Source organism: Solea senegalensis, linkage group LG12 (assembly GCF_019176455.1).
Source record: "Solea senegalensis isolate Sse05_10M linkage group LG12, IFAPA_SoseM_1, whole genome shotgun sequence".
Taxonomy (NCBI): Eukaryota; Metazoa; Chordata; class Actinopteri; order Pleuronectiformes; family Soleidae; genus Solea; species Solea senegalensis.
Window position 1 is genome coordinate 4,725,957 of NC_058032.1, and position 21,211 is coordinate 4,747,167.

The 21,211-nt window shown below is 41.2% G+C and overlaps 2 protein-coding genes across 3 annotated transcripts; one reads left to right on the forward strand and one right to left on the reverse strand.

Annotated features, from left to right (window-relative positions):
* The first annotated feature begins 73 nt into the window (after positions 1–73).
* On the forward strand, positions 74–7,153 carry grxcr1a (glutaredoxin and cysteine rich domain containing 1 a). Its single transcript, XM_044041177.1, has 4 exons — positions 74–614; positions 2,349–2,588; positions 2,682–2,747; positions 5,385–7,153. The coding sequence occupies exons 1-4, from the start codon at positions 210–212 to the stop codon at positions 5,562–5,564; spliced, it is 891 nt and encodes a 296-aa protein (XP_043897112.1). The 5' UTR covers positions 74–209; the 3' UTR covers positions 5,565–7,153.
* A 3,224-nt stretch (positions 7,154–10,377) lies between these two features.
* Positions 10,378–20,872, reverse strand: slc30a9 (solute carrier family 30 member 9). 2 transcript variants are annotated; one of them, XM_044040782.1, is made up of 18 exons: positions 20,626–20,872; positions 20,125–20,274; positions 19,325–19,516; positions 19,124–19,171; positions 18,942–19,041; positions 17,997–18,089; positions 17,791–17,873; positions 17,155–17,213; positions 16,185–16,252; positions 14,955–15,113; positions 14,655–14,790; positions 14,515–14,554; positions 14,356–14,427; positions 13,967–14,074; positions 13,465–13,630; positions 12,910–13,039; positions 11,797–11,910; positions 10,378–11,664 (listed from the first exon to the last, which is right to left on the reverse strand). In XM_044040782.1, the coding sequence occupies exons 2-18, from the start codon at positions 20,231–20,233 to the stop codon at positions 11,620–11,622; spliced, it is 1,722 nt and encodes a 573-aa protein (XP_043896717.1). In that variant the 5' UTR covers positions 20,234–20,274; positions 20,626–20,872; the 3' UTR covers positions 10,378–11,619. The 2 variants fall into 2 exon arrangements, with proteins under 2 accessions (XP_043896717.1, XP_043896716.1); XM_044040781.1 differs by having other exon boundaries at positions 20,125–20,366.
* Positions 20,873–21,211: the final 339 nt, after the last annotated feature.

Genomic DNA, 21,211 nt, shown 5'->3' on the forward strand with positions numbered 1-21,211 from the left:
GAGTCTGAGTGTAAGGCAGCTTACGGACACTCAGTCATTTTTAGATCTGTTCCCTCAGCAGCAGCAGCAGCAGCAGCAGCCAGGATTAAACATAGTTGTAATCCATGGGAAACAAAGTCGTGTGTCTGAGCTGCGCGCTCACTTCTGAGTGAGAAGCAGGGAGCTACAGTGCAGCGTCGTGGACCATGTAAAACAGCCGAGGGTTCGCAATGGAGGCGACGATAGTGACGGCAGAGCAGGAGAAGCCACAGAAGCGGGTGAGGTTCCGCGTGGCTTCGGGGAACAGTGGCCGGGTGTTGAAGGAGATGTTCAAGGATGAGGGGCCTTCAGATTCCCTGGAGTCCGACTGCACCAGCAGCTCTGACGCCGAGCGGGCCAGCACCCCCTCCACAAGTGGAGATCCCCACGGACACCTGTACGGATACCTGGGCTCGGAGCTGGATGACAGTGAGTGTGAGCCTGATGAGCTGCTCATGTACGCTGGGGCCACCAAGGACTGGATGTTCAACACAAAGAGAGTCAACATCCTCAGTAAAAATGGGACCGTGAGGGGGGTCAAGCACAAAGTCAGCGCAGGTCAGACGCTGTTTGAAAGCCTTCCCAGTTGCAGCAGTGTAAGTAGTTTACACCTGACTGGACCTTGTCTAATCGAATTCAGTTTAAATCTGTTTTATCAAATCACTTTTTTGGGGTTTCCTGAAGTTCCCGTCAGTGCCTGCGAGTCCTCGTCCTCAAGTCTAGTTACAGGTATGAACTACAAGCGGGAGATAAAGGCTCACAATAGAGGACAAGGTCGCAGAGCAATTAAAGATTGATGATGCATTTCGCTAAGAGTTTCACGAGAAACTAATCAGGTTAATGAATTCTCAGCGCTTCGCTTTCTACTGTCCGCCGACGGACAGAGAACTGTTTGCTATTCTGATGGTGGAGGAACAGGTCATATCCAAGAAACGGTTCCACTGCTGAGTGATATCAGGCGGAGATGCCTTGTAGGCGAGATAAAGCTTCTCACCGTGATTAAGTGAGATTATCTTTCTTTAAGGGTGAAGTTCAAATGCTTATCAAGGTGAAGCCACGTCAGCTGGCCTCAGTGGAAAACTTATGTGCGCGTTAATGCTTTAATTGACTTATATTGGGCATCATATTCAAGAAACAAATAGATGTGTTTGTCGCTCTAGTTTGATCTGTTTTTAATTGTCATATAATGTTTTTATCATTGCGCGCTGTGTTCAGCAGAGCTTTGAACTTAATCCACTCATCCAAACATACTGTATTATTGACAAATGTATAGTCATTTGAATGGCCTGCATTAATTAGAAGAGAGAATTAATACATTTAAAGTTTAAAGATTTAGGGGGGGGGTGTTGTTTGGTGTTTTTAATGTATAAAATACTTATAGAGGGTCAGTGTGTTATATAAATAAGACAATGTTTCAGTGATATGAATGAGGACAGTAGAGAAAAGTGTCGTATAAGTGACACTAAAATAATATAATATAACTTTACCACGCTGACAGAAAGTGTAACCCTAATAGCTGAATAGTCAAAGTGAAACAGATAAAAACGTGAACTTGACCAGCACCATGATGAGGTTTTGTAACTGTAACTTCCTCTAGCCGTCAGTTTCGTCTGATAATGCAGTTCTTTATTGTCTTCTCCTCTAAATGGGAACCTAATTTACAAATTTGACATAATGTTCTATTGAAGAAGACCTGAAACTAGTGATTGAGAAGAAAAATGTTCACTGCGGTCATAAAACAAGTCAGATGTGGGATTATTTCCTCATACACTTACATTCAAACCGAGTCATCCCGTGGTGGCTGCTGAATAAACAGTATATTCTTACTTCCTGTTTGGTTTCAACAAGCATACAGGAAGACTATATTGTCTACTTTTTGTGTTAGGTTTATAAATATTGTGCCTCAGAAAGACAGTAAACGTTAAACCTCTGAAAAACATTCATTATAGGATCAATTTCTCTTGTCTACTCTCCAAACAATGCAACAAGCGGAACACAATCTACTGCATTTACAGCAAGAAAGCAGAAGTACCAAATACACACCAGCTTTAAAAACAAACCGGAACTGCTCTTTCCTGTCAACAGGAGATTGTCTGGGTCAGATACACGTAGTACGTTCATAGTACGTTTGGATTTAAGGAGTCTGTAGTCAGGGGCACTCGCTCACTGTGAATCTTCTAAGGGATTTTCCTATTAAACTATTATTTTGTTACTTAACGCAAACATTTTTAGCACAGCACACTGAAGAAAAAAACAATAATCTAGACTTGGTTAATCTGCACCACATGTGCAGATACACTGTATTAAAGGAAACTCCTGTGTTTTCATAGGTGGAGTTGTCACTCGAGTTTGGGCGGATTGTGATCTACACGACCAGCTTCCGCGTGGTGAGGACCACGTTTGAGCGCTGTGAGCTGGTCAGAAAGATCTTCCAGAACCACAGGGTCAAGTTTGTGGAGAGGAACATTGCTCTGGACATCGAGTACGGGAAGGAGTTGGAGGAGCGGTGCAAACGGGTGGGAGAACCTCCTTCACTACCTGTCGTGTTCATCGATGGACACTACCTTGGGGTCCGTCAACGATACTCCCTCCTTGTGATATTTGTTATCGGTCGTTGTCTAAGTGAGTTCACTGCTGATTCTGGGATTAAACTTGTTTTGCAGGGTGCTGAGAAAATACTTGGTATGAATGAATCAGGGGAACTTCAAGACCTTCTGACAAAAATTGAGGTAGGTTTGCTTTGGAAATCACGCCCTGAATAATTAAAATGGATGATTTTCCCAGTGAATCAGGTCGAGTCAAGCACTTTGGTTTGACACATATTGACGTTCAATTATTCATAACTTCAGACTGACGGAACGTCATGTTTGCTCAGGCAGCATATGTAATATTAAAGCGTGAGGTGATTATACAGTCATAATAATAAATCAACACTTCGCCCCAAAGCCATGAAGATGAAGACGGCGGCAAACAGGAGCGGTCGTTCCCACACACTTGTCACGTCATCCATAAAACATGAGCGAAATGCAACGTTAAACATGCATGTACATCAATACGTGACCGTCACTAATGGAGGGCTTGCTATTGATTCCGCTTGCAACACGTTTTTGTCCAAAGTCTGAGACGCACCAGTGATATTGATCTGCGGAACAAACTGAGTTTGCGGCCAGTCACATAAGCACAAGCGCTGCCATTCGCTGTGGCTTTCACTTTAATCTGGTATTTAGCTCCAACAAAAGCCTTAATAAAGGAGAACAATGTGATGACATTTAACTCACTGCAGGCTGTTGAAAGGTCATTGCATTCACTATTTAGTCCTGTCTACATCTGTGCAAAATTGTGGGTACAGTAGTATATCTGCAATGTTATAAATCAAAGCAATAGTTTGACCTTTTGGAAAGTAGCATACAATTAGCATTGTCCTTTAGATGTAAACATAGATATCATCCTGCTCTCTGTCTGCTTAAATGTGCCGCTGCAGGTGGTTAGCTTATCTTAGCTTATCTTAGCTTAGCACAAAGATGAGACAAGATGAAATAACAAAGCACATTTAGCAGCACCTTTAAGCGCCACGATAATAAACTCTTTTTTCAATTCATGGCAAACTAAAGTGTGAAAAAACACAAATGCCAACAACAATATGGAAAAGAACAGAAAAAACATCCGGGAGTGTGGTTAGCTCACTATGTAGCATCGTTAGCATGCTGCTAGCATAATTATTGTAGGTATCTTACTGTCTTGTGTTATGTGTTGTGAACATAACTTAAGAAAACAAGAAACTAAAAGTTATATTTTATTATAATTTTGAATTTAAGAGATGTTAACTTCAAAAAAAGTATTTATAAATGTTTGTGAGGTTAAATCTGTGGAACGGTTTGGGTGATGGCCTGCAGCAAATTAATCGTGTGAAAAGCAACACAAAACAATACATTTTTGTGATTAAATGGATGACAATAGTTTTTTCTTTTTGTGCATTCACAGCTTTTGCATTTTATAACATTTATTGACATTTCTATGGTTTCTGCCCAGTCAGGAGCTTAAAGTGCAGTCAGTAATCATAGAACAGAACCTTTAGACTTTAGACACTTTTCCAACTTTAACGCTCGTAATTACAATCCAAAGGATTATGCACTGCTAATATTAACACAGCATATAGGCCTGCTTTTGCTTTTATGTGCTTTTATTTTGCTCTGTATCATTTTTAAATGCTTTCTACATTTATTGGTTTGTATTGCATCATTCTCTACAGCACTTTGGTCAACCTCGGTTGTTTTTGAATGCACTCTACAGTTGAGGATGAAATCATTAGTTATTGTTTAAAAGGTATTTCCCAAGTGCTGTTAAACAGCTTTTTCATACATCCTAGGTTTATTTTAGAACTTAAACTGAAATGATTCCACAAAAAACAAAAACTACCAGGGTCAAAATGATTAGCCCGCTTGAGAACAGACCTTTTTATTGAGCCATAGCACAAACCACTGTTGTGTAATGATGTGCTTAACTTTGTAATGGTCAAAACTTTTAAAAAAATGAAGTTAAAACTGAGACTTCTCTCCCAATTTACACTCCAGTAAGGGTGTCACAGCTGTCACTTGAGAAAGCACCATGCCAAAAAAGAAAGAAATCAGTTCAGAAAAAGGATACGTTTGAGATGAGTTGAGTTCCAACCATCCAGGAAACCACCAGTAAAATATAAAATAAGCCGTTTTAGAAACAAAATGTCTGCTGGGAGTCTGACTGTGAGTGGGTTCAAGGGAAGTCCACTGCAGCTGGGATGATGATGAGGACCAATTAGGTCCCAGCATCCACCTAAATACTCACACACATGTCATTCAGACAAACATACACACCTGCAACCCATCTCACACTCACCCTCGTCACCACCCTGGGGTCGTAACACCTCTGGTGTCCCGTTAACTTCAGGATGAAGCAACTGCTTCAAGAAAGAGAAATGAAATAATATGAAAAATAAACACTTCAAATTAAAAACACAAGTGTGAAGTGTGTATGAAAAACAACCTGCTTATAAGGAAAATCCTCCAGGGGGAGTTTGAATAAGTACAAGACGTCTGACCAATGTCTGACCTTTTGTTTGATTAACGATTTTCTTGGGCCTTAAATGTATTAAAAGCGGGTTTAAGTTAGATTTTATGAGGTGTTTAGAGGATGAACTGAACTGGATACTTGGTAAGTTCATGTATATTTACTGTGCCGGAATTCAAGTGTCCCTGATCGTCTCACCTAACTTTTAAATCATTCAGACAAAATTAAACCCTCATACTTTGGGTTTTTCACCCAGTGTTGGATTTTCCAGTGTGAATCATTTAAAAAACAAAAAAAATAAAGGATATTTATTCACTTCCCAGAGGGTGCAGCATCCCCAGACGTGCCAGACCTGTGGGGGCTTCGCCTTCATCCCATGCCCGATGTGCCATGGCAGCAAAATGTCCGTGTTCCGCAACTGCTTCACGGATTCCTTCAAAGCCCTCAAGTGCACTTCCTGCAACGAGAACGGTCTGCAGGCCTGTGTGAGCTGCAGCCAGTGAGATTTTGTCATGTGCCTGACCCAGAATCCCTCCCTCACCTCCTTCTCTGGGACCTTAGGACCCTGAACTGGACTAAAACACAAGCAGAGACACACGAAACACAGCAGGACTCTTCTTCCATGGCCATTGTTAGTTACAAAAAAAGAAAAAAAAAAAAGAATAAAAACAAATTTGTAATAAAAATCTGTGAATTTCAGCTCTTTATATAAATGGGTAATTTCTTCGTTTCTTCAAACACTGAGGAGTCACGAACTATAGCGTCACCTCAAGTAAACTTCAGCTTGTTTGTTAATTAGTGACGAGGCTCCTTCATTAACAAAGCTCTCATCACTAATCCCATATCAGACAGACTTACGGAGAGCGGACACTCAGGACAGAGAGGGAAAGTCAAGGGCTCAATTTGCAAAGGAGAGAAGGCCTGAAAGTGGAGACTGGACTCATTCATTTTATAGTTACATCAGTTGTACAGTAGTGTGACACACACACACTTGCACACATTTAAATAATAAATCAGGGGCATCCGTTATTTCAGATATTTTTAATGGCTCCTTTAGCAAACATAGACAGTCATTAACTATACATACTTACTTACTGTATATATGGAAGAATACTTTTTGAAAAGCAGGTTTAACTAAACCTATACATTTTATCAAGATATTTACATACATAAATATTCTTCTAACCGCATATACTAACCTAAACATGTGAATAAATAAAAGGGGAAACCTAAATCAATGTCAAAATCTCTATGATCTAAATATTTCAGGTGGAAATCTGTGCTGATATAATTAGAATTTTTTTTTGAAAACAAATTAAATACATGGATGATTTAGTGTACCCTTAATTCCCTTAAGACAACATATACTGCAACTTAATATAAATATGTATATATGTATATATGTGTATATATACATATATGTGTACTTTTACATGTTTTATTTCAAATGATTAATCAACTACTTAACATACAGATGTAACTGGTACGGAACTATTTAATTTTAACTGTGCTATAATGATGACAGATATAGAAAAAACACATTTTAAATAGACCACACAGCAGCATTAACATTAATAAACGATTATAAAATCACACATTTGAGTTCCTCGTGGACACATGAGGGAGAAGTTTGTTTGGATTAAGGCTGCAGTGCAGGGAAAAATCATTAAAAATGAATCTTTTCTTAAATCCAGATGATTAGAAGCAGGATGGAAATACCGTCAATGAGAGCGGCGTGATGTGTTCAGAAAACTGTCTGGATTATTTCGAAACATAAGCCTGTTTATTTTTGGGGGGTAAAATGTCAGACTGTTGTTCTGTGACATGAGATGCTCACGCTGGCTAATCCAGAAGTAGCACAGTGCAGTGTAACTAATCGGTTCAATAATGTAGTGGCTGCAAAGGGGGACGTGGCTTTGCACTGAATAATTCAATCCGAGGGGGAACTTCATGTGCTTCCATTTTCCTTTTAACCCTTAAAAAAACAAAAAAAAACAAGCAGTGGATTCTTGTGTGTGTCGGACTGCTGCAGAACCAAAGTCTGTGCAGTGTCCACAGTCCCTGAAGATCACACACAGTCCTTCCTCGCTTCTCTCTCGCTCTCTCTAAACGGATGATGTCATTTTGCTGTCTGCCGTCCAGGGAGTCAGGGAAACGCAGCTTAGCTCTCTGTGCTGTCATAGCCCTGTACAATGCTGCTTGAACATGATAAGACAAGGCAGCACTGTAAAGAGGCTAAAAGCACAGAGCAGGGAGGAGGAGGAGGTGGAGGAGGAGGAGGAGGAGGAGGAGGAGGAGGAGGAGGATGCTCATCTGCCATGAAGACTTTCCCTGCCATCAAACACTAAACCTGATCCTGAACCTGTGACTGAAAAAAACACAGCAACCACATCACAAACACATGGTTAGTGTAGCTATTCTTCTTAGGACACTGCATTGACTTACAGTCATTTGAACACCATTAACAAAGACCCTTAACCCCAACCCTTACCTTAACCACAATTCAAATCTTAGTCCTAAACTTAACCTGGACCTTCAGAAATGAGGTTCTGCCTCATTGGGACCAGATTTTGGTTTCCATGAAGGACTACGGGTCCTGACAATGCGTGTGTTTATGCCAGAAAAGGTCCTTAACACACACACGGTTGGTGTAGCTATTCTTCTCAGGACACTGCATTTACTTCCATTCATTTGGACAGCCTTAAACAAAGAATTATCCCTTTACCTCTAACCTTAACCATAACCAGTTCTTCAGAAGTGAGGTTTTGCCTCATCAGGACCAGGTTTTGGTCTCCTTGAGGATTACTGGTCCTGACAATGTCCTTAAGAGGCGACAAATACAAGAACACACACACTCACACAGTTGGCATAGCTATTCTTCTTAGGACACTGCATTGACTTCCATTCATTTGGACTGCTTTAAACAAAGCCTTAGCCCTTTATCCTTAACCATAATTTTAAATCTTAGTCCTAAACCAGGTTTTGGTCTCCTTGAGGACTACTGGTCCTGACAAGGTCTGTGTTTATGCCAGAAAAGGTCCTTAAGAGGAGAACGAACGCACACACACACACACGCAGGTGAATGAGGTCATGTTTTGTGCATATGGACAATGGGATGTGTTGATTTGACACCGCTGCACAAAACCTCGTTGTTGTTTTTTGTTTAATTACAAACGAGATTTTGTTTGTTCTGCAGCAAACAACAAAAGAGAGGATTTTCAGGGTTGGTGATGAAGGAGAAGCTGCATGAAAATCTCAGTCCCCGACTGTGCAGCTTCACTGCGCCCCCATCCGTGTGCAGCTGGAGGTTCATCACATACTGTGGAGATGGAGGGGGTGAAAAAAAAAAACCCCACAAAGAAACAGAAACAGGATCGAAAAACATCCGTTTTTCTTTATTTATTAAAAAAAATTGGGACGCAGTGACAGCGGTGATGTGACGTGCAGAGGGGGTTGTGTTGTCAGGCGTTTTTTTCCCCCTCTTATAATAATAATTATAATAATGAAAATAATGAGGCAAAATCAGCATTATTTTCTGATTTAAAAAAAAATGTAAAAATAAATGATGATTGTTCAATGAACGTGCACACGCGACCTTTCGTTCCTGTGCGGAGACATGGAAGGAAACGAGAGATGGGCAGTGGCACTGGCACGAGCTGACTGACTCGGGAATGGTATGACGAGACATGACACTGATAATAATGTTCGTGCAACAACCAGACAACATGGAATGGTCAAAAACCTGCACTGCTGTTTTGTCCGCACCGCCTCCGCGCTCCGGTTCTCGGCGACAAAAGAAAAAACCCAAACCAAAACAAAAGCATATTTCAGTCGAGTGGTTTATAGCGTGGTCCGGCCGCGATGCCTGTGCGTAATGTTTTGAATGGTCGGTCAATGCGCAGACTGGTTGGAAATGACTGTTTTTTTTATTGACGTCAGCGCACAGGCGAGTCCCCTCCTCCTCCTCCTCCTCTTCATCCCTCCCATCCCTCTTTCTCTCTCTTCTCTACAACTGCACCATCTAATGGACTCGGGTTTTACATCCCAGGCTCATCCAAAAACACGAGGCTTGAAAACGAACCTCTTCACTGTGTCCACATGTGGTCAATGACATAATTCTATTCATAAACCATGGATTAGAGTTCCTAGGATCAGGGGCGTAAGAGCTCAGGGGGCCCCTGAAGCCCACACCTCTGCTACTATCAATAACTTTATTTATCCTACAATTTTAGTGGGGCCCTGAAGCCAAATAACACAGGCTATTACTGTATGTGATGTCTTTAAAGGGCCCCTTAGGCTATGCCATCTTCTCCTGATATCTTGACAGGGGCCCTCTGTTAAATAACACTGGTTATGTTATGTGATATAGCTTAATCTGGCCCTTCAGTCATGTATCACAGGCTATTACTGTATGTGATGTCAATAAAGGGCCCCTTAGGCTACGCCATCTTCTCCTGATGTCTTAACTGGGGCCCCTCAGTCAAATAACGAAGGTTATGATACATGATATAGCTTAATAGGGCCCCTCAGTCATATGCCATGGGTTATGTTGCTCACCTCTGATGTCCGAAAGGGGCCCCTCAGGCTGTTATCCACCCCTGATGCCTTTCCAGGGACCCTCAGTCAAATAACAAAGGTTATGTTACAGTATATGATGTAGCTTAATCGGGCCCCTCAGTCATATACTTATACTACATTTAAATCACATCACGTGGCTATAATTAGGCATGAGACATCACTGTATTGACGCAGAAACGTTCATGTGCGCATCATGACACCACTACTGTATAATAATCACTTAAGCTATTCATTCATTCATTTGTGGAGAGAGCTGGAGCCGAGATTCCAAGGTACAACAACAACGCACACAGGTCACCGTCTTATCACAAGGTCAACACACAAAACAACCAAAGTACCAATGCATAAGCAAACATTGTGGCTGCCTCGGGCCCCCGGGGCCGCCAAGCGACTGTTTTGTGAAATGATTTCATTCCGTCAGTGGTAACCATACAAAGATTCGACAACATTTAAACAGATACTGCTACTTCAGCGGACAGTTGAATGTTCCATAAAATGTAGAAAATGATGGGAAATGTTGATCCAAACCTCAAAATGATGACGTTTCCTAATGTTTAGTTCTGCTCACCGTCACTGGAGTAAAGAGACCAGAGCATGGTCACATTTAAGAAGCTGAAATTACAGAAGCATTTTTGATAATTGATTATTTGTTGCAGAACTATGAAAGTGTCCAAAAACCCCAATCCGCATATCTCCGGTACCCATGAAAAGGGGAGAACATTCAAAGAAACAAGTCAGTGACAGTGAGGGAAAGGAATATAATTTAATAAATTACTTCAAATGTATTCCAAGTCCTTCAGCAGCGGCAACATCGTACTAACCAAAGGTAAATATGAAATTGTTCACACCTTCAAAAATACAAGTCCACCTTTCCAGTAACGCTGAAATGACTCAGGGGTCAAAGAGTTGTTTGATTTTAGAAACCAGAGCACAGCTATATGTGTGTGTGTGTGTGTTTAACAGCAGAAACACTTTGTGTTTTTGGTACACACTGTGACACCCTGCAAAATGGCAGATTGATTAAAAAGGAAGGGGGGGAGGGGGGGCTGGTTCATTTGCCTGCTTATTTACACCGAGTGGATCCTTCATTACTTCACTTATCTGTCGATCAGCAGTCGACCAGAACCAGGAAAAAGTGACCAGACGTCTAAATTTGGAGAACGTTGGCGTTCAGCTGCCCACTGTATATCATGTCATGTCCACACTGAATGATTTGAACTTCTGCAAAGATAAAGACGACCACTACGTGTTCATTTACTAGTTGTGTTAGTTAGACTTTTAACTTTACCTCCTAATTTTTTTGTTGTTGTTGTTGTTCTGCACAAGCGGACGCTCGTCGGAGTGCTTCTGTATTAAACGTCAGTTCAGTCCTTAACTCTATTATATTACAAATTAAATCTCAACAACCTGAAATTTGCAAGCTTTTTCGGTAACGGCAATAAAATCTAGTCATAGTAAACTCTGTTGTTCTGCATTATCAGCACCTCACGTTATTTTTTACATTAAAAAGAAAAGAAAAAATATCGTCTACTAATTAAATAGTTCAGCACAAATACGTAGCTCTCAGGTTTCCCTTGTATTAATGAACCTGTCATTGTACTTCAAGCTTAATGTTAAGAGAAAGTCTAGTGAGTGATTACTGGTCCTTGTTGGTTTTGATTCAGATGTATTTCCACCACATCCAGACACATTCATGGCAATTCAAGCAATTCAAAAGGTTTTTACACTTTTCTTAAAATCCGGGGGAGACGGCTAACACAGTCCTCTCAGTCTGAGACTCAGGTTGAACATCTAGTGAAAGCTAAGTGAAGATGAAGTAACAGACCCGGTCTTATGGGAACGGAGGTTGTAGAACTTTACAGTAAGACACGATGACATGTGCAGAGACTGATGCTTGTTTCATGGCTGTCGCAGATCGTGAAGGTGGCCTCGCTCCTCATTTCACCTTCCTCAAGTTTCCTCAGCAGACGCCAGGGAGGATTATAGTATCTCCAAATCTACGTGGCGAACCTCTGGGTTACGTTGCTGTGAAGGAGCAAAGCAGAAGTAGATAACGCATGCATGTGTCCGACACTGCTTAAAAGTACAACGTTGATGTGCAAATAGATTCCAACAAATCAACAAACGCAAGTGTTTCTAGGTTTATGTTTCGGGTACCTTGAGTTCTTTCTCCAAACGGTCCACTTCGGCTCCCAGCGTGTCAATGATGTTCTCCCCGTGTTTCAGCATGAAGTTCTCCAGCTCCTCAGGAGTCTTGACCTGCTGGATTTCCTGTCGAGACAAAAAAACAAAAGCACACACACTGAGGCGACATTTTATTCATTTGAAAATGGTGTTTTCAGGTTCCAGATGAGCTTTTCAGCTTCACAAATATCAATTTGGTGATGCATCAACATCCCTCATCATGCAATATGATAATCAATAAGCCAGGGCAAATTTTGATATTTTAATTATTAAATGAAGGCGCTATAAAAGGAAAGAGTTGCCGCAAGTTTCACTCGCTGGGCGTCACACTCCTGGTGGAGGCACTGCTCAACTGAATGAGGGTAAACTTGGGCGGAAGTTACCCGGCTCGAAGACGGGGGAGTTTACGGCGGGATAATGGTGGAGAAAGCTACGTAAAGAGATGCTCCATCCATGTTCAATACGCAGACTTTATGCACTTTCTTCTCCACGTTGTGAATAAACAGAACTTGTTCCCATAAAGTTTCCAGACAAAAAGGTGCTCTGGCTCATGTTTAATACAAAATCAAATAACGTGGATTTAGCCTTAACTTTTTAAGTAAATACACAGGTGAATTATCTGGGGGTTAAACAAAATCAATCCTTCCTAACTGCAAAAAAGGGACAATAACGCAGTTAAACTGCCTCGAAATACAGAATACTCGGTCGATGTTAGATTTCTTTCAAAGCTTCAGTACAGTAAAGTGAAGTGAGTATTAAGTGCTAAATGTGTGTAACTGCAGGAGGTCAGCAGGCAAAGCAGTGCACCCCAGAGTGCACAGTAAGTGTCCGTAGATGACGTGCTCTCAATAGAGAGGAGAGAGAGAGAGAGAGAGACGTCTGATAGTCTGTTCAACCTCAGCAGAAGCACAAACATCAACCACATGAACTCTTGTCGTTAAGTTTTTATAAATGATATGAACACAGGGGGAATTGTATTAAAAAGATGGTTTTCTTTACCACTTGGTATCATCGTAGACACATTTCTAGATAAAACAATTATAACAAATGTTTACCATCAACGTTCAAAAGTGAAAAACCACTCACAAAAAGGATTTGGTCAATGTCTTGTTTTTCCAGATACGAGCGTGTCACAACACGGCCGTCAAAGTCAACTTCAGCCTTGAAACGCACTTTACTCAGTCCTATGTCAGTGGCCTTCACATCGTGGATGGCTCTGCATGGAAAAAAGGAAAACATGACAGAAAAATCACAACGGAAACACAATGTGTTCATAACAAAAACCTCCCTATAATGTTAGGATAGAGGAAGTGTGATGACAGTGTTACAGTCCATCTACAGATTCTGAAAAGCTTTTAAAAACAGGGATTCAATTTTATAAAGTCTTGAAAATACATATGTCCTGCAAAACCCATGTCATGTTGTGACTGAGGCATTAATCCCCGATTAAAGCTGTCCCTGAAGACGTTTGCAGATTAAATCTAGTGAATACCAGGTAGTCCATTTTAAGCTTGAATGACACTCATTAACCGTAGGAGACTGTAGTGACACTGCGAGGATTTGAAATCAACAACACCTGCTAAGTGTCCCTATAGACAGCATCATGTGACTGTGTGTGTGCGTATCTTCTCGTTTGCTGACCTTACGGCTGGGTCGTTCTCCAGGAACTCTGTGAGCTTCTGTACACGCTCAGGCTGTATGGAGCGTCCCAGCAGAGCCTCGGTGTTGGTGTAGATGAGGAAGGCCGAGACGGCGCCCAGCAGTGTGCCCACGCCGAGCGAGCCCAAGCTGTCATAGTACGGGTTACCTGAGGAAAACACGCGACAAATAAAGAAAAAGTCGGTCAAACTTTAGGAACGTGAATGTGAACGAGACCATCAGAGTGAGGAAGAAAGGGCATTTAAGGGACAGTGAATGTGGCGTGGTGGTTTGGTGTGAGACACTGCTGATCCACTAGGACTTTCACACATAACCATCTCTAGGTTTAACAGAGACAGGTCTGGGTGAAAAAGGCCGAGTCGATGCCAGAGGTAACAGCAGCAAAAGACCACACTGGTGCTGCTTATGCCACTTTATTGTGCACCTAAGTGGGTGTAGATTTAACATGAAGTGAAGTATCTGTGTCTTTTTTTTTTTACCTTACCTGTGAGTGAGGTGAGTCCCATGCAGCCAGCAGCCAAGATGACTCCTAAAACAGCAGCGGTGTCCTCCAGCAGCACGACGTTAGTGCTGGGGTCACGACTCTGCATCACTGCACATAACAAACAACACAAGACCACAGTCACACATGGAATTGAGCATGAGCAACTTCTGGCAAAGAGAAAAAAACAAATGTTTAACAGCCATCTTGTTATAGGCAAAGGTCATTCAAAAACAGTGTCACGTGTAATTCAACTCAATTACAATTCAGTCCTTGCCTCCTGCACCTCAGTCGCGAAGTGCTTAGTAATCTGAAACTTGACCATCACAGATAATTCCACGTGTACACAGCAATGCAGGTACTAATGTCACAGTATTTTGTGTTGCCTTTACCATATTCGTAAAAAGATAGCCCATGCTGGAGGGCACTTCTCTTTATCTCATTGACGGCGACAAGTAGCGTGGCTGAGAAAGAATAAAACGAAAAGAGACGTTACACTCGGTACACTCCTATTCAAAACATCAAAAGTCAGTTCATCTTCGCTAACTCACCTCCTTCAGACACCAGAGAACCCGCCAAAATACAGTAAGCCTGTAAGACAAAAACCAAACAGGGCACGTCATTGGTATCCTTCAAAAGATGTTCTCCGACAGACGGGAGCTGGCCCAGACACACACACACACTCACTCACCCATAACAGTGACTGGATGGGCTCTGGGTGCAGCAGTCCCATGATACCATGATACCACGAGAGGCCAGCTCCCATCATAAAAATGCCCACGCCACTGATGAGGGAGGCAATGTAGCGCATGTTGGAGAATCCGTACCTGAAAAACACACCACAGAAAAAAAAAAAGCTTGTACAGTCGATATTTAGAGACAAACGTTGTTTTTAATACTGCAATCTGTGACATTACATACATATACATGTACACAATCTTGTGTGAAATCATCTTCTTTCCAGTAGTGAAAAGTAAGGTGTGGTGCTTACGGGTGCCCAGCGTCCGGGTTGCGGACGGACTGGCTGATTCCCAGGGCGAGCAGACCCTGGTTGCAGGTGTCGGCCAGAGAGTGGATGGCCTCGGAGAACATGCTGGCAGATCCGGTGTACACCCAAGCCAGGAGCTTAAAGAAGAAGTTCAGCCCATTGCTGAGGACGAGGATGAAGCAGTCAGGGTTTGTTATCAGAGACATTCCATGTTCTAAGAGATGTGGCAGAGGTTCTTCAGAGATTTATCGTGTTTTACAGGCCCTGCCGATCAACTCTGAACAAATGTGATCAAATGAATGGTTATGTACAGAGCGACGCATGAATGTCATTAACTTCCAAGGCATAAAAACAAGAAAACAGTCAAAAGAAATTAAAGATTTGTAAGGCCGTATCTTTTATCTTGTGAGTTTTAGTAAACTATGTCAGAGACATCAATCTGAACCATCAATTACAGTAAAGGAGCTTGTGTGTGTGTACATGCATGTAGTAGGATTTGGTTTAAAGAATAAAGTTTAGAGAATAAAGTTTAGGTTAGGGTTATGGTAAAGTTTGGGGATTAACTGTGATGGTTAAATTTAGGACTGAGTTTCATTGTGTGTATATGTCTTATCTTTGACTGCTGTACAACAGGAAAAGACAGACAGAAAATATACTTTAGTGCAGTAGCAAATGTTGGATCCCAATAAAATAAAGACAAATCTGACCAAGGACCACATACACGACAAGTCACTCAGACTTGATTTGTAAAATATCAGACTTGCTTTGTTCACACATCAATGAAACAAAAGTCAGATGTGTGAACGTAGCCTAATTTGGACTGAAAACAGAATTTGCAACACTTTTACTTGTGTCAGTTTTTCTTTTTTGATTAGAATTTGTGAAAAACTATTCACAGCTTTTACGCCCAGATCTGGCATCTCCTGAAATGTGATCTTCACTAACGAAGTCCTGTGTGTCTTTGTCTGTCGTTCATGTGACTGCACATGTCCACTAACACTAACACAATCATCCTAATCCGACAGGCCACATGACCTCATGTGAGATGAAGTCTGATGCCGTTCCCAATTCAAGTTCATAAACCTTTAACTCCTCTTTCTCACTAATCCAAAACCTCCCCACTGTGCGTGCCACAGCTCAAGCTCAGTTAAGTCTCAAAGTTCAGAAAAATGTCACAGCAACACAAAACAGCACTCGGGGGGGGAAAAACTGATGTGAGGATTAAAAACTTACATGCATATAGCGACCATGACCACTTTCCCCGGTCCCTGCAGAAACGTTGCCCTCTGGCCTGATCGAGGCTTTAGGAAACAAGGAAACGTGACAATTAAAATGTGGAGTAAACGAGCAATAGCGCACGCACACACATTCAGACTGAATAAACTCTGGATTGACAAAAAGAAAGGGAAAAGGGTCCACAAACGAGATGCTGTCCCAAAGATACTCTTCATTAGAAACCATTTAAAAAGGGATGGTAATGGTGAAGATGTGTTTTTAAAGAGAGCCACAGCAAAGAGCAGTAGGCATATTACACAAAATCCTGTCTGCATGACAATTAAGAGTGTAAAACTGTACTGTGCAAAAGTCCTCACTTAGCCCCAATGGGCCTGCAATTACATAGAAAATCTGGGAAATTCCTTTTTAGGTAATCAATATATTGTCAATTATTTCAATATTTTATTTATTAGTCTGTTTTTTTAATAATTAAAACAAGCTTTCTAATGTTTCAGTTTCATTAAAACCGAATCGTTTTCCTTTGTGGTCAAAACAAGACATTCAAGATCATAATTTCCAGGTTTGGGAAACCCCTATAAACATTTTATGACATTTTATGGACCAAACAACTACTCAATTAATTATGAAAATAATATTCGACTTGATCTCTTCAAGTGGGGATTCACTACATAAACAAGCCAGCAGGGTACAGACTATAACCATGACATGTCAGAGGAAAACAGAAATAACTGCAGCATTATGCGCTATAGACTGGAACGTCCATGAATGTCAGCAGACAATGCCGTTGTCATACAGTAGCAGTGACCTCTACAACGGGGACAAAGGTCACACAAACACCACCTGCTGTTATGAGAGCACAATACACGACCGCCCACTTCACTACTTTCCCTTTCACATTTAAAAAAAAAACTTGGAGACTTCATCATATAATCAAACAAACTGACAGGGAAGAAACAAAAGTCATCACCTTTGTGTTTCCCCAGAAGTCTTTGTATTCTTTCAGCAATTGCTGATTGCGAAACGTGTCTGGAGATCAGAGAATGAAATACAAATGATACAATTCACCAATAAGAAAAAAGGTTGGGGCAAAATAACTCACACACTATAATCTGAATTAATTTAACAACAAACATCTACTATTTATTGATAATTGTTTAAGATATTTTTCAAGGGAAACATTCTAAAATGTGAGAATTTGTTCCCCAATTCAATTGTTCTTGTTGTCAAAAGTAACAAATTAAAAGGGTGTAACAAAAAGAACATGTGGGGGAGGGGTGTGAATAAAACAGAGGTGACATTAAACTTGACAAAAAATTGTCAGTATAATAATAGACAATGTCAATGAGTTGACATTGTGGTCTGGCACAAACAATGATCAAGTTAATGACTGACAGATTAATCGGTCAAATTAGCCAATACAAACACCTTTTAGCACAGCGTTGGATGAGAAGATTAATACCACACACATACACACTCATACATGCTTCCAATTATCTTAGCTTAGCATAATACACATCAAAATCTGACTTTGTGACATGTTTTTCAAAATGTTTATTCACATTCTCAAAAGATGTGCATGCAGCCAGAAAAAAAGGAGACATACTTTCATGATATTCTCTCTCCACCTCTTTCCTGACATTTTTCTCTCGGGCTAAAGCTTCATGGCTTCCCCAAACGTCCAGTGCTCTGATAATCACAAAGAGAAATAAAAGAAATGAGGGAAAGTTAAAAATAGCAATGGAAACTGTTGCTTCAAAGAATAACTGTATGGAATATGTATTCTGTATGCTCGTAGAGATGAGAACTAACTTGGCCTCAACGTCTGACCGCAAGAAGACAGTGAAAGCCTCTGTGTCTTCGTGGGGGCTGCGTCTTCTGATCTTGCGAAGTTGCTCCAGATCACTGTGAACACATGAGCAGAGGGGGTGAGAAAACCGATCCAGGAAGACTTTGGTTAAATGATGTTAGCCAGTCGTTCATTAGTTAATATGAGCAGCATGTTCACTGATTAACTGCAGTCAAGGAATGTGTGCTACAGTTGAAGGATGTCTGCATCTTAGCAAACCCTGAGGAGACTGGGTGCATTTACATGCATGTCAAAAGTCGGACTAGGACAATATTTCAGTTTTCTTACTGTCATGCAAACACGTTAGTCCAATTAAAATTGAGCCTAAATCATACTAACATACCTGGATAATGCGATTCATAGTCCGATTACTTCTGCAAGTATTCGCTTAGTCGCAATGGAGTCGGACTTGGTCACAGTTTACTCCCTGGTTTTTGACCCAGAAGGAGACGACTTATAAACTGCAGTACTGTTGCCGAAAATCATACTGCGGTGGCGTCTTTCTAAGGACAACACAGCAACCACAAGAGCAATACTCCATCTAATTTGTATAACGATTAACATGTACAGCAGATAAGAAACATCCATTTCACCGTCCACATCGCCACTCTTTTGACATAAAAGGTAAAACGGGAAACGCACTAGCTTATAGAGAGATACCTACAAAGGCAGAGTCAGACGTACGGCCAATAAGTCAATTTTCTCCTCAGAATGTATACAACTCTGCAAGTTGCCCGATTGCCTGTCTTAGTCGGACTATGGCCTTAGCTCGAAATTAACTGTGCATGTACACGTACAGAGTGACTATTTAATATTGTTCATTCATCTAGGCACTGACATTACAGAGTTAATTACAGTGTTTTCACTCACATTAAACTTTACATTGATCTTTGATGGACAGGTATTACCTTGATTTGAGGCAGAACTCATTCATGGCTCTGACTGCTGTGATAAAGTTGTTCTGAGTGTACTTGGCTCCATAATCCCTTTTCTTCAGCACTGCCCGAACTGCATATAACAACAGAGGGAAAATGAGGCAAGCCAGAAAATCGTACCCACAGTGTGAACAGTACAAAGCATTGTTCAATACCTTTCACTTGAATCTGCTCAGCTTTAGTCAAGGCCTGAGGTGTGAAACCTACACAGGGAGACAAACGTAAAGAAAGAATGGGTTCATAAAGGGTAACGACAAAACAGTGTCTCAGCTAAACAGAGTAAATGACATTCGTGGCAGTGGCAGACATAATGGTAAGAACAGAAAAACAAGTTGATGGAGACAGTAGTTTGTTACCTAATGGGGTTTTTGCAGCACTGGACAGGATATTTTCTGCTGATGGAGCACCATCTGATGTGGATTTCGGAGGACCATCTTTGCTGCTGCCAGAGGAGGTAGAGTAGTATTGCACTTTGCTCAGTCCTAAAGAAGCAACGCGGCAGTCTGGAAGGCTGAACCACAGACAGTGTACGCCTCTGCTCTGCCATCCTGTGAGACACAACGTGTTTGAATGTAAACATGAAAAACACTCAACTTAAGTTTAGCGATTATCAAAATAATTGGTGATTAATACTGTAATTGACTGATAATCAATAATAATATAATACTTTCTGTTGGTAGTTGTTACATCATTACATACAGATACTGGTGTTCTAATGCTGCTCAAAACTATGCTTTTCACGTTCTCAATGTTGTTGTTTACAGTCAACAAAAAGGTTTAAGCTATGTGAAGTCCTAGTTTCTCTGTTTTGGTTCAACTGTTAAACTGTGTAATTGTTAATTCATAATTCTATATGATTCAATGATTAGTTGTTGCAGCCATACCAACAATTATTGTCATTGCTGGTGAATCTCTTCATAAATCAATGTTATTAAAACACCATGTTTGTCGCGTGTTATAAAAGCTATAGGTATTCACTCTGCAAGGTACAATTCCAAGCTTGTTGAATTGATTGTCAATTATAAAAAGGTATGCTACAAAAACGTAATAACTTAAAATCTAATTGACTAAACGTTTTAGCAGGGTAGTAGCACAACATAGCGTGTAACAAATGTGTAGCTCAGGTCTTGTAGCCGCTGGATGCGAGTGTCCTCACCGTGGCACAGCTGGGGAAACCTCGGGCACCGCTGTGACAGGAACGCCCTGTTCTGTATGGAGACCCTGCCGAAGACATGCCACGGTCTGTGGGCCAAGCTGGGGAACATCCTCGCTGTGGCGGAGCTCGGCACCGGAGAGTAGGAACTTGCTAGGCAGAGTCACAAACAGCCGCCGGTCACTGCCTTGTTAGCATGAGTCCGCATGTCATTCAGAGACGGTTCATACCTCGCCTCTCGACACCTAACGGCGCCATAAGACAGAGACGTTAACAGGACAACAAGCAAACTCAAATGTTCCCCACAGCTAACACTAAACTCTGTACCGCTGCTGCTGCTCAGCTAATGACGCCTCTGACGCTGCTGCGGCTATCTAGCTCAGTATGCTAACATCGTTAGCACCGACTAACAAGTGCTCTTTTAACAATTTAACTTACTCAAAAAAGCATCTGCAACTGACTACTGTATAGATCTAGACAAAGTCATTAGTAAAAAAACATTACCTTATGTCTGTGAAGAATGTCCCGCATCGTTTGTGTCCATTTTGTGAATCTATGACCAAATCTATGGATGATACACGGCTATAAACACATGCACACGTGACCTTTTTCTTCTTCGGTTTTAACAATGTAGAACAAGTATTAGACGCATGACCACCACCTCCTGCTCCGGAGTGTAAATATACGATTATAACTTGTCCACAACGACTTCATTCGGCTTTCGTGACCAGTGACACACGTCACGGACGTTGGCGGTGTTCTCGTGAGACCGCCTGGGTTCCGATCACGTTTCATTAGAACGTTAACTGATATCGCGAGATTATATAAAGCTGCGAGAGGGTCACCTTTGTTCCATGACTAAACACAAAGACAGTGTTCATGTAACAGACTATGTTTAGATATATTGTAGATATTTAAAGTGTCTTTAATGATTATATGCACACACATATGTGTCCTCACAGACATCGCCTACTAATGTATAAATATTAAGACTTTTAAGTATCTTTATAGACATGTTTTATTTTTCACATAAATCTGTAAATATGAATTAATACCCAGTCTATTTTTATACTGAAATTAAACAGATTTC